The sequence below is a fragment of the Erpetoichthys calabaricus genome, chromosome 1, assembly GCF_900747795.2.
Source record: "Erpetoichthys calabaricus chromosome 1, fErpCal1.3, whole genome shotgun sequence".
NCBI lineage: Eukaryota > Metazoa > Chordata > Cladistia > Polypteriformes > Polypteridae > Erpetoichthys > Erpetoichthys calabaricus.
In genome coordinates, this window is record NC_041394.2 from 343,479,581 (window position 1) to 343,492,617 (window position 13,037).

The following is a 13,037-nucleotide window of genomic DNA, read 5'->3' on the forward strand; positions in this document are numbered from 1 at the left end:
ATGCCTGATGAGCCCAGAATTAGGGCGAAACACGTGTTGCATACTCTGCATTATTTGACAGTAAACTATTTCAACCATTCTATGATCTGCTGCTCGCAACTGAAAGAGGGCACCGTGGCGGATGTTAGCCGACTTGCTGACCAACCACAAACGTTACCTGGTAGGTAACCACCCATACAATCAGATTGTGATTCAGACTACAAATGCCATGAATGTAATAACCCCGATCTACATGCTGTCCAATGAACGAACCACACGCCGTAGTGCAACATTAAAGGCTTCGCCTCTAGTGCTGACGTCCAAGGCTCGATTCCCGAGAGGGGGTGCAGTGAGTGTGTACGCCTGATGAGCCCAGAATTAGGGCAAAACATGTGTCGCGTACTCTTTGCATTATTTGACAGTAAAACTATTTCAACCATATATATATATATATATATATATATATATATATATATATATATATATATATATATATATATATATATATACACATACAGTGGAACCTCTAGATACGAGTTTAATTCGTTCCAGCACTGAGCTTGTATAGCGAATTTCTCGTATCTAGAACAAACTTCCCCATTGAAAAAAATGGAAATCCAGTTAATCCGTTCTGCACCCCAAATATATTAACATAAAAATCAATTTTCCTAACAAATAACACTGATAAATTATATATACTGTAGTCTACCTTTAATAAATAACACTGGTAAATAATATAACTGATTATTAAAAGAATCAAAACAGGTGTCCAAAGTGCAGTAGAGCATTCAATAAATCTTTAAATAAATAATCCTTAAAACAGTTGTGAAGTGGAGGTTTAAAATACACACGAATAACAATCCTTTAACACGAGGTTAAAACGTCAAAAGGATGCAGTCTTTAAAAAACAGATGACAATCCCCGGTGCTTCTTCTCTGTTAGCGTCTCACCTGTGGGCTCTGCAACAGGCGAGACACTCTTAATGCAGCTGACCTTCTCTACACCGCCCTGCTTCAGCTGTTTGGCTCGCCTGTTCAGCTACACGCGAGCCTGCACTCACACACACTCTCACACTCACTCACTCACTCTCTCTCTCTCTCTCTCTCTCTCTCTCCTCTCTCTCTCTCTCTCTCTCCTTTTACTTCTTCTCCCCCTTAACCGGCTCGCGCTTCTCTATATATGCGGGGAGGACATGGCAGCTGCAGCCCATCAGCCACAGGAACAATCATGGATGTGGGCAGTTTCCCACCTGTGCACTTAAGTGAGAAACGCAGACACCGCAGATCACGGCTCGCAACTGCTACCACGCCCCCTCGTTAAGCCGCAAGCTATACCCACAGCCTGGCTCGTGGCTCGTTACGCGAGCCAATGCTCGCATTTAGATCTGAATTTTTCGCTCATACTTTCCTCGTATTTTGAATTTCTCGTATACAGAGGTGATCGTATCTCGAGGTTCCACTGTATGTATATATATATATATATATATATATATATATATATATATATATATATATATATATATATATATATATATATATATATATATATATAATATAATATTGCCAATTACAATGATTTTCTGAATATATAAAGTCAGTATCGGAATATATAAAATCATTCCCGAATATTTAATGTATTCAAAATGATGTATATGCCTGGCATTTTGAACACTATATTTATTTATTCTTTTTGTATGGCCGTATTTTTGGACGAACCTCCCAAGCCCGATCGACTCTGAGTGGCTTCTGTCGAAGTGATAGCAGCACTTTAAGGAGGATTTCAGATGTTATTTGAAGTTGTTGCTGTTGTAGTTCCTGGTTCAAGTGGAGGATGTTTCTCTCTTTGGAGTTCACTCTTTGTCTTTGCTGTGTGTTCCTTTGTTCACAGTGTGCTGTGATGCTGTCTTTCTCATCTCACTGTTAGGCACTTTGCTGTACCTTCTGCACCTTTCTGGCACGAGTGTAGGTGCTAAAGTTCCCTTCTTGAAGTAATGGCTTCTTTTTGTTCTTCTCAGACTGTGCTCAGTCACTTGAACAGAGTTTGAGAAGAGTGGCCCTTAGAGGCAGTTCAGGGCGTCCTGGTCCAAGGCTCTATAGAGAGGAGCTTCCAGGTCAAAGAGAGTTTGTGAACTGTTTTCTCCGCAGAGTGTTGATGGTTTCTCACTCCAAAGAGAGCAAATTGTCAGCTTTGAGCTCACAAAGAGAAAACATTGTCTGCTTTTTGGCTACTCAGCCTTCAGGCCCCAAAAGAGACAGAAGAGATGAGTGCAGCTACACTTAAAGGAAGCTGGCTTTCTGCATCCGTGTTAAATCTGCTGTCTTAACAGGCCATGTGTGCCAATAGAAATCCTCACAAAATGATCAATGCCCACTTTGACCTACACAGTCATGGAGTATCTGGTGCAATGACATAAACACTCCTAGGCCTGGTATGGCAGGTGGTCTATGTGCCTCAATTACCTTTGTATGATGTTTGGAGATTTGTGCTGCTGACCAGGACTATAAAGTGTAATTGTGACATTGGTGACCAGTATTTTGATTGTGATTTAAATTGTGCTTATTTGTGATTAACAAGACAGTATCTTCTATAGTTTGAAGAAAATGATGCTACAAATTAGTTTCATACACAATTTCACAGTCTCTTATCTCTTCTTCTAATTTCATGTTTTAAAATACTAGCACAGTGAAATGTCAGTTTAGTAAAATGTGCATAATGGTAAAATGTTAACTTTGTGTGTTTTGATCACATTGTTTTTTTAGGACTCTCTGTGCACTCAGCCTTACATCTGTCTTTCTTTGTGTGTCTTGTTGCCTCTATTCGTTGGATGTTACACTCAGGCATGGATGCCAGACATTTTGTTTTTTTAATGTATTGAGAGATGTTTGTCTAATGGTTAGTTTATCCTTGAAGAATATGTGAAAATAAAGCAATTTTGTTCTATATGACATTTTTTTTCTATCTAAAGTTGCTGTATATAATTTTGATTTAATTCTCTTTGCCTTTGTTAATTTACTTAACAAGCAGTGGAGCAGTGAGATAAGTACTTTGTGTTGCTTGTGCAGTTTTACCAAGCCTAGGGTGCCCATACATTGGTGGAGTGCTCCTTCCTTTTATCACTCTAAAAACAATAATAATACACAAATGTTGCTTAAAATGCTTTATTGCTTTTGGCGATCGATTTGTCTTCTATTGACTTAACTAGTCACAGTAACAGATACTTTGATCAGAAGTCCCCAAACTTTTGCCTACCACTGTATGTGAGATGTCATGAAAGTGTTCATCTTGGGAATGAAAGGACAATCTGCCTGGCAGAGTATATCGTGCATCCAAGTGATGAGTTAAATGATGGAACCCTAAACTTTTCACTATAGAAAATGGTTGGGTATCTAAAATGATAAATTCCAATTATTTTTTACGAATACTCTTTGAATGTTTCCTGTCCTGATCATATTCCTGGTTCTTGTCAAACAGCGACGTTACTGATGTCTGAAACAAATTTGATTCCTTAGCGGTTTTCCTGTTTTCACTGCATTATTGAAGTTAGTGAGCTCAGCTGAGTGCTGTACCTACAAGGGTCTGATTAGATTATTACACAACTAACCTCTTTCATTTTAAACTATCATTCCCATCACTTTTCAGATAATGTTAAGATACTTCAGAAACATTATTATTATTCAAAAGTTATTCAGAAGTTGTTTTCTTCTCCAGTTTCCACTTCATGCTCTCTGTCAGTACTGCATATGCCATCAGATTAACATATTCTGTGTCACAAAATCAGCAGACCAATCCGCCAACTGTAACCCGATTTCACAACAACAACCAAAAGATGGCCAATTTTGATTGAAGGCTGATTGATTTGTGCAGCACTTCTGTTTAGTTCAGGTGTATTTCTTTTATTATTGCACTTGTCACTAAGTGCAGGCTTGGAGTGCTTGACGTTTCCAGCTATGATACCATAACAGAGACAATAATTACATACATGAACACACATTTGATCAAATAGACAGTAAAATCTAGCAAATTTTTGTTTATTTAACATTCAGACAGTACATACCCGTTAACATTATAATGTTGAGTACAAATGTCACTGGCGTGTCACAAAGCTGACCAGTCCTGGTGTCACCTGCCACTCCCCTTTAGGGCAGAAACACCAACAGCTTCACTGACCGTGGGTTTTCAATTCAATCCAATTGCTCTTTAGTGATTTGGTAATTTAAAGAAGCTATTTTGTTGTTTGTTTTGGTGTCAACTGGTTTTACTCTAATTGTGGATAAATGTCAGGGTGCATTCTGATTATTAAAGGTGAATTTTTTTCATGTTTGACCTGTCATTCTGTTTTAGGACCCTCCATAATGTTTGAGACAAAGAAAAAAAATTATTTTGTTTACCCCTCTGCTCCACAGTTTAAAATTACAAATCAAACAATTCCAATGTGATTAAAGTGAACATTACAGACTTTCATTTAAGTGTATCTGTATACACTTTGGTCACACATTGTAAAAATAACAACACTTTTTCTACATGTCCCCCACATTTCAGGGCACCATAATGTTTGGGGCAACTGGCACGATGGACATTTGTGATTCCGAGGGTGAGTTTCATTGCTTTAGTCCTACAGGGATAAGACACTTTGACTTGCTACTACCTTCAGACTACCTTTGGACTCTGTAGTTGCCATTTGGTCAACATGAGGATAAGAGCTGTGCTACTGGAAGTCAAAGAAGCCATTATGAGCCCGAAAAGCAATAATACAATCATTAGAGACATCAGTAAAACTTTAGAATTACCTAATTCAACTGTCTGGAATATCAATAAGAAGAAAGAACACAAGGATGAGCTCAGTAATCACAAAGGGACTTGTAGGCCAAGTAAGGCCACCACGGCTGAGGACAGAAGAAGTTGCTGCTGATTGCGTTTTGATCACGACTGGCACACCCTGATGGAAACGATACTGCATGTAACTCTGAACCATCTTTAGTATACCATCTCATACAGATGACATGATGTGGCTCCGGGTGACTGCAAGATCCCTCACCACTCACCCAGTTCACACTGAAACCACATATTGCCAAATAACAAACAGCTGTTATAACCTGTGACAGAACATGGGATTGTGTGATTTCTGCGTGATGGTCTCTGTAATGAAGGCTTCAGTTGTGCACACAGTTCAAAGAGGACAACTGTGGGAAGTCTAAATCGGCTTATAATTCAGTGACCATCCTCTGCCAAAAAATTATTGTGATCCCTGAGAACTCACTCCTTGTGTAGCCTGCCAAACTTCAGAATGAGAAATGTGAGATGAAATGAGATTTTCTGTTTATTTCATCATTTTGCCACCTGGTGTTGCTAAAATGCCAACATCAAAAAGTCTGCATGGGTGTTATGAATGCTCAAAACCTGCCGTAACATTAAACCAATTTCCACGGCAAGTTCTGGTTTTATAAATCCTGACTTTTGCATAAGAAATGGCTTTCACACGTTTCCAAGCAAAATGAAGTTTTATACATGCAGCCCTAGTGAGTAGTTGGAATAGAGAATGTAAAATTAACAAATAAAGTGTCTTTACATTGTGACAGATTGAGGGCGCTGTCGTCCTCTTGAACCCTCGGACAATATGCTAGACACCAGGTAAAAGTCCAATAATTATTTATTTGGACAATATTAAAGTGAACAAAGCACCTACACTCCACTATACTCATAAACCATACAATAAATCAAACAAACAATCCTCCACTGCCAGACGCATTGCCACCCTTCAACCCAGCTCAGCTCAATGCTCTTGAGTTTCTAAGTCTCTTTTATAGTCCTTGACCCGGAAGCGTTTCACACTCTCTGTCCATGTGACCTGGAACACTTCCGGGTCAGATAAAAATCCTTCTTTTCTTCACCCCGGAAGCACATCATTCCCCTTGTCCACGTGACTCTGACGTGCTTCCTGGGCGTAGGGCAAATAGTCTCTTGGCCTCCCTGCAGCATCCTCTATCGGGCCCCAAGGTATCCAACAGGGCTGAGGATAAAAACTACATTGTCCAGTATTCCCTGCTGGCATTCAGGGCACCTCCATGCTGCAGGGAAGACTCCACCTGGCGGAGTGGGGGTATTGGCCGGGATGAAAGGCCGGCCACATATCATCCATCCATCCATCCATTTTCCAACCCGCTGAATCCGAACACAGGGTCACGGGGGTCTGCTGGAGCCAATCCCAGCCAACACAGGGCACAAGGAAGGAACCAATCCCGGGCAGGGTGCCAACCCACCGCAGGACACACACAAACACACCCACACACCAAGCACACACTAGGGCCAAGTTAGAATTGCCAATCCACCTAACCTGCATGTCTTTGGACCGTGGGAGGAAACCGGAGCGCCCGGAGGAAACCCACGCAGACACGGGGAGAACATGCAAACTCCACGCAGGGAGGGCCCGGGAAGCGAACCCGGGTCCCCAGGTCTCCCAACTGCGAGGCAGCAGCGCTACCCACTGCGCCACCGTGCCGCTGCCACATATCATAACATGTATAACTATAGTTTTATAATTTACTTATGCTTATCATATGTTGTCCCTAATTTCAACCAGTATGTATTTAATGTGAGTTAATGTTGCTAATAAGGCAGTGGATTGAAAATAATTTTTTTTTTGTTTTTTTTTAACTTTATACAGGAAACAAACATAACTGCTGCTTGGAATGTGGCAAGGAATTCTCTGGCAGGAATGCTCTACGTATCCACACTAGAGTTCACACCGGAGACAAGCTGTATCACTGTAACGAATGTGGTAAACAGTTTTCACAAATGAGCAATCTGAAGAACCACATTAGAGTTCACACTGGAGAGAAGCCGCATTGCTGTAATGAATGTGGTAAACAGTTTTCACAAATGAGCAATCTGAAGAACCACATTAGAGTTCACACTGGAGAGAAGCCGCATTGCTGTAATGAATGTGGTAAACAGTTTTCACATAAAGTCAGTCTTCTGATACACACTAGAGTTCACACTGGAGAGAAGCTGCATTGCTGTAATGAATGTGGTAAACAGTTTTCACAAATGAGCAATCTGAAGAACCACATGAGAGTTCACACTAGAGAGAAACCGCATTGCTGTAATGAATGTGGTAAACAGTTTTCACAAATGAGCAATCTGAAGAACCACATGAGAGTTCACACTGGAGAGAAGCCGCATTCCTGTAATGAATGTGGTAAACAGTTTTCACAAATGAGCAATCTGAAGAAACACATTAGAGTTCACACTGGAGAGAAGCCGCATTCCTGTAATGAATGTGGTAAACAGTTTTCACAAATGAGCAATCTGAAGAACCACATGAGAGTTCACACTGAAGAGAAACCGCATTGCTGTAATGAATGTGGTAAACAGTTTTCACAAATGAGCAGTCTGAAGAACCACATGAGAGTTCACACTGAAGAGAAACCGCATTGCTGTAATGAATGTGGTAAACAGTTTTCACATAAAGTCAGTCTTCTGATACACACTAGAGTTCACACTGGAGAGAAGCTGCATTGCTGTAATGAATGTGGTAAACAGTTTACAGTACTGGGGAATCTTCAGAGACACACCAGAGTTCACAACAGGAGAGAAGTACAGCTGAACAGTTCTGAGTAAAGAATGAGGTTCACTCATGCCTGAACAGTAAGCACATGTAACTGACTGGAATCTGTCCTACTTGCTGTTGAAAGAAGTCAACATGGAGGAGAAACAGAAGTTTGTTTCCATTCCCTTTCAAGAAAAAAAAAGAACAGGGCATCGTACACACAGCTTCTTGCCAATGCCGATTAAACAATAAATCAAGTCAATTACTAATAATTACAAATGTAACCTAATAATGCAAAAATCAATAAAATTAAAATCCAGAATATACAACTGACCATGTTGTACACCATGCTAAATTACATTAAAATGCTGTGGCAGCAAAATAAAAGAATGCTTTTTTTTTATTAATATACAAAAACTGCATACATGAACTAAAAAAAACACATTGCTTATTAGATGCTTGAGCATTTCCAAATAACATACATGTCAAATAAAATACAATTACAAAAGGCTTGGGGAGAGCTGACTTACCTCTACAGCATCCACCAGGCCTCTGGAGGTGCACTAGCAATGGTAACCTGTCAAAGACAGCTTGTTTTAGAATGAATATCAAAACTATTTGATGTGTTATGACTGATGGTCACCATGAGGAAGTCGCTTCACCTGCCTGTGCTAATACTGAAAAAACAAAAGAAATGTAAACAATTGAGTCTCAAATGCTGTTATTATTATTATTGTTAAACAGATTAATAAAGTCACACCCTTGACCAGAAGAGGTTTCCTGTTCCCGACACACTTTGCATTCCACTATCTTGGTTTATCTACAGCGTGCTTACTTGTTTGTTGTTGTAAATTGTTTGTTGCTTTGAATAAATTACAAAATACTGAAATTCACTAGTCTGTCATCTCCAGTCCTCTGTCCGTGTCACCTGCACTCGGCTTTCTGTTTTTTGAACTCTGCGAATTAGCACATTTTCCAGAGGTCCTTGAAAATCCTCTTTTACATGGTCTTCAAGTCGGAAGCTAAACAGACCAACCGGACAGCAAAGTGGACAAGGCGGAGTGTATGGAGGAGCTTAACCTTGTCTCTAGTGAACTGAGCATTGATGCAGATGAGAACACCTGACCCAACATCCCTGTGTTCAGACAAATTCCAGCTAACACACCATTGACAACCCATCAGCAGCGCTACAGCCTTTCAGCCAAGGCCACTGAGAGGTAAGGATTTCAGCTCACCCTTCAGACTGGGATGTGGGGTTCTGTCCTTCCAGAGGTAATGTGCCCCCCATCGCAAGCTGCAAGCAAAGTGTGAGTAGCAAAACCGAGAAGTGCTGTTAGCGCACCTTCACGGAAAAGTGAACTGATCAGTTAAATCGGATCACTGCAACAAAATATCCAGTGTACGTACAACTTTAAGCAGTCTCTGTTTTTTCTCGTCTGGACAAGTGAGGACAAGAAACTTGCTGAACTGGAGGAGTTGGAGCAGCAGATGGAAGAGTATGATAGAGCCGATAAATTATGCATCCTGCTTCATAATCAAGTGCAGGACGCTCTTCGCCAATGGAAGAGTAAAATGCAAAGGCTGTCTAGACAGTTGCGTCTTAGACAAGCTGGAAGGGACTTGCAGGAGGCTTCAGCCTTTCTGAAACAGAATGAGGATGAAGAACGTTTATCTCTGCGTGGTTGTCAGTCTGCTGACTTTTTTTTCTAGGAGTCAATGTGGACTGTCAAATGGCAGTATTGTTTTGTCGTCGTCCAGCACTGCAATGGATGGATTCTCCTCTCTCTACATGGCTCTTCGAGGAGGCTCACTACCCTTAAAAGGACTCGCCTTTTGTTACACTAGTTACAAAACTATGCGCCTTTACTGACTTGCCATTTATATAGTCTCTCTTGCAACTGATGATGTAATGCCAGCTCACAACTGGGTGACTTGTCAGCGCCGTTATATAGCCCTCCCATTGAAGTCGCCATCCAAAACACCACTTCCAACTCCTTGAAAAGGTGCACAAACACATTGAAATGGCAGCACGGTCTTTTCTCTCACTTCAGTCGTGCAGCTGGTGAGGAGAGCTCATCAGTAGGGATTGTGACTGCAGTGTCATCAAATGGCACAGCTGGCATGTTGAGTGCTGCGCTATCAGGTGGTGCAGAAGATGCGTTCAACGGGGATCAATTGTAAGAAAGTAGGCGAACCACCTAGTGTTGAGATGCAGATGTACTGGTCTTTTGGCTGTTTTCCTTAATTGAACTGGAGCTGCAAACCACGTTCCAGAGGCCTCATGTATCACACCTTGCATACAATTCACACTAAAACTTGGCATATGAACAAAACTTGAAATATGTAAACACACAAAAAATCCAGATGCACTTCCTGTGCACTTTCCCTTATAAATCCCAGTAAACATGAAACTTAACGCACATGCAGCGCCTACATCTCCCTTCTCAGAATTACTCCTATTTGAAAATGCATATCAATATAAAATCCACTTCCATTCCCTGTTTTGTTAAAAGACAATGACAAAAGCCTGTGTAAAAAAAGGAGAATTTCAGTCACAGCAAAATGAAGGTCCTGCTCAGTGAAGTGGATGAAAAGGAAAAACGTACTATTGGGAGGCGTAAGCAGTGGTATAAGCAACAAAAGGAAATTGATGGCATGGCATAGTGCGACGGAGTCACTCAACAGTTCAAGTTCAGAGAGTCGCACAGTGCTCAAAATAAATACAAAAGAAGTGGTCACATATCAATGTCGACGTGTAATTCACATTGTAACCCACCATCGGAGTGTCAACACCACTGGAGGAGGCAGTAGAATACAGGCGCTCACACTGTTATTGGCGAGACCCTTAAAACCGGTACTTTACCAATAGGTGAGGGGGAGTCTGACATCACCACGGTTGAAGGAGAGTTTTAAATTTTTTTTTTCGCCTACCATTATGCCTACTTTTTAAAATTATTTGCATGTTTAATACGACAAACAGGCAGGCAGCAGATGTGGTATTACTGTTTATTTTGCTTCAGAGAATATTACAAAACGTGAGTCCTGTGCTGGGTATACGACTCCAGGCAGTGATGGTGCTGCTGTGCCCAGCACATCTGTGGGTACTCGCTGCACACACACCCCTGCCCTGGAAACCGCTGGGCAACCATCTGGGCGACTTTTCTGAATTCACAAAATGGAGTAGTGGATACTGTAAGATACTTTGGCCAATGAAATAGGAATATAAATGCTGTACTAAGTGATATTGACCACAAATTAAATTAATTGGTTAAAAAGTAAATGTTGCATCTGATTACTTAATGTTTCCTTCTGTTAAATACATTTAAACAAAGTTGTAACGCTGTGTGATTTGGCTGATCATTTGATGGGTCAGGGTCAGGTTCATTATACTGCTTATCTTCAGGTACAGGCAAGCCACCTGCAGCACATTACACGCTTGCACAATGCAGCGCTCTTTCTATGCTCTATAAAGCAGCACCTCACCAGTCAGGTGGCTCCAATGGCCCTTAAGTTGCCCTATAGTATGTTCTACCAACACCTGAGCCTGAGAGTGGAGGCCATTATAACGGCACTCTTGTTCAGTCAGCGGATTGGCGAGCAGGGTGAGAAGCCATGTCTTCAGTGAGTACTCGCTGTTACCTAAGTAATCGTGTTAGATGGTTACATCATACAGATAACTTACAGTTTTGAGCAAAGGTGTAATATTAAACGTTTTATCTTACCGATACGTGAGCCATCACAGGAAATGCCATTTTCAGGTTGGTTCTCAGAATGAATGAATCATGAGTTGAGCCAGACCACCTCACCACAACATTAATGAGATGCATTTTCATATCACAGATACTTTGCACTTGAAAAGAATGGAAATGTTTTCTATTTACATAAGCAAATTCATTCACTAAAGGCACCTTTATAGCAATTTGTGTGCAGTTGACTGCTCCAAATCTTCTTCTTTTTTCAGCTGCTCCCTTTAGGATCATCTTCTTCCATCTCTTCCTGTCCTCTACATCTTGCTTTGTTACACCCATCACCTGCATGTCCTCTCTCACCACATCCATAACCCTTCGCTTAGGCCTTCCTCTTTTCCTCTTACCTGGCAGCTGTATCCTTAACATCCTTCTCCCAGTATACCCAGCATCTCTCCTCTACACATGTCCAAAACAACACAATCTCGCCTCTCTGACTTTGTCTCCCAGCTGTCCAACTTGAGATGACCATCTAATGTCCTCATTTCTAATCCTGTCCATCCTCGTCACACCCAAAGCAAATCTTAGTATCTTTAATTCTGCCACCTCCAGCTCTGTGTCCTGCTGTCTGGTCACTGCCACCATCTCCAACCCATATAACATAGCTGGTCTAAAGTTGCTGTGAATTGATGTTTGCCTGTTCAACCACAGTGTAAGGAAATCTAATATGTCTGGATGACAAGCAGATAATATCAACCCATACAGCTAGCAAGGAGTGACTCAGTGATGACTGAGAAATAACCGATTGGTCAACCAGTTCATGTTGAAAAACTCTTGTGGCTGAAAAACTGAGGGAGTACAGAACTTGCCCAGGAGCAGGTAGAGCACAATTCCTCAAAGTCTGCCTTTGTAAAGCCAGTACCAGTTTAGTACAGAGCTCTAAGAGGATAGCTCTTGGAAATCAAAATCGACTTAGGTGCCAGTCATCATTATGCAAATATGATCTCTAAATTTGTTTCTATCTTCTAATTCTTCCATGTACAACATCTAACAAAGCTATAGTAGCCATTGTAGTTGGAATAGTTTGTCCATTTTGTGCACCATTATATTGTTACAAAGTGATCACAATCGAGTGCCTTAAGTTTGTAAATGATATGGAAATAATTTTGGTGTATTTGATAAAGCATGCATCATGGATTCAAATCTAAAAATGAAAATGAAACCACACAGAAACGGTAGCACTGCTTTAACGTTGGGTGCCACCAGTTTGCGAAAACCCAGCAGAAATGTGCGTACGTATGGTGTGAGGCTGCCTTGAAAATGTGTATAGCGTTACATCAAGTTTAGTTTTTATATATCTTGACATGATTGTGGAAATGAGTGCATGCAACATTTTTGTGTGTACACACCGTTTATACAGTACATGAAGCCCCAGGTCTTGATCTCAGCTTTGATAGTCTCCTCCCGCTGCTGCTTCACAACGCCTCTGCAGTCTGCCTTGTCCTTTGGCTGTGCATTTTTATCACCAGCCCTGCTTCTCACAGCTCACTTGGGGTCAGTGGCAACTCTGATACACTTTTCCCCAACTCCATGAGGCTGAAGCTCTGCCGGCATCCACACACCCAGACTAATGGAGCTTAGCAGATGAAGAAGGTGAAGCAGCGGACATGGCGGTCTCTTAGCTGTCTTCTCCCCTGTAGTGCTGATGCTGGTGCAAATTTTACTACAGATTGTGGATTTGAACCTTGAGACTCTCCAGTAAGTTCTCCGAAGAACCAAGCAGGTCCGTTTTATGTTTCTGAGGCACATGGTGCTCTTCTAAGTCA

At 41.2% G+C, this 13,037-nt stretch overlaps 1 protein-coding gene across 2 annotated transcripts in view; it reads left to right on the forward strand.

Annotated features, from left to right (window-relative positions):
* The window catches only part of LOC114642418 (zinc finger protein OZF-like), a 227,469-nt gene extending 219,525 nt beyond the window's left edge, over positions 1–7,944 (forward strand). Inside the window, exon 2 of one of the 2 annotated variants that reach the window (XM_051926337.1) lies at positions 6,641–7,944. In XM_051926337.1, coding sequence (XP_051782297.1) covers positions 6,641–7,596 — 956 coding nt within the window. In that variant the 3' untranslated portion in view covers positions 7,597–7,944. The remainder of the gene's footprint in view (positions 1–6,640) is intronic. The other variant, XM_028791330.2, reaches the window with a different exon arrangement.
* Positions 7,945–13,037: the final 5,093 nt, after the last annotated feature.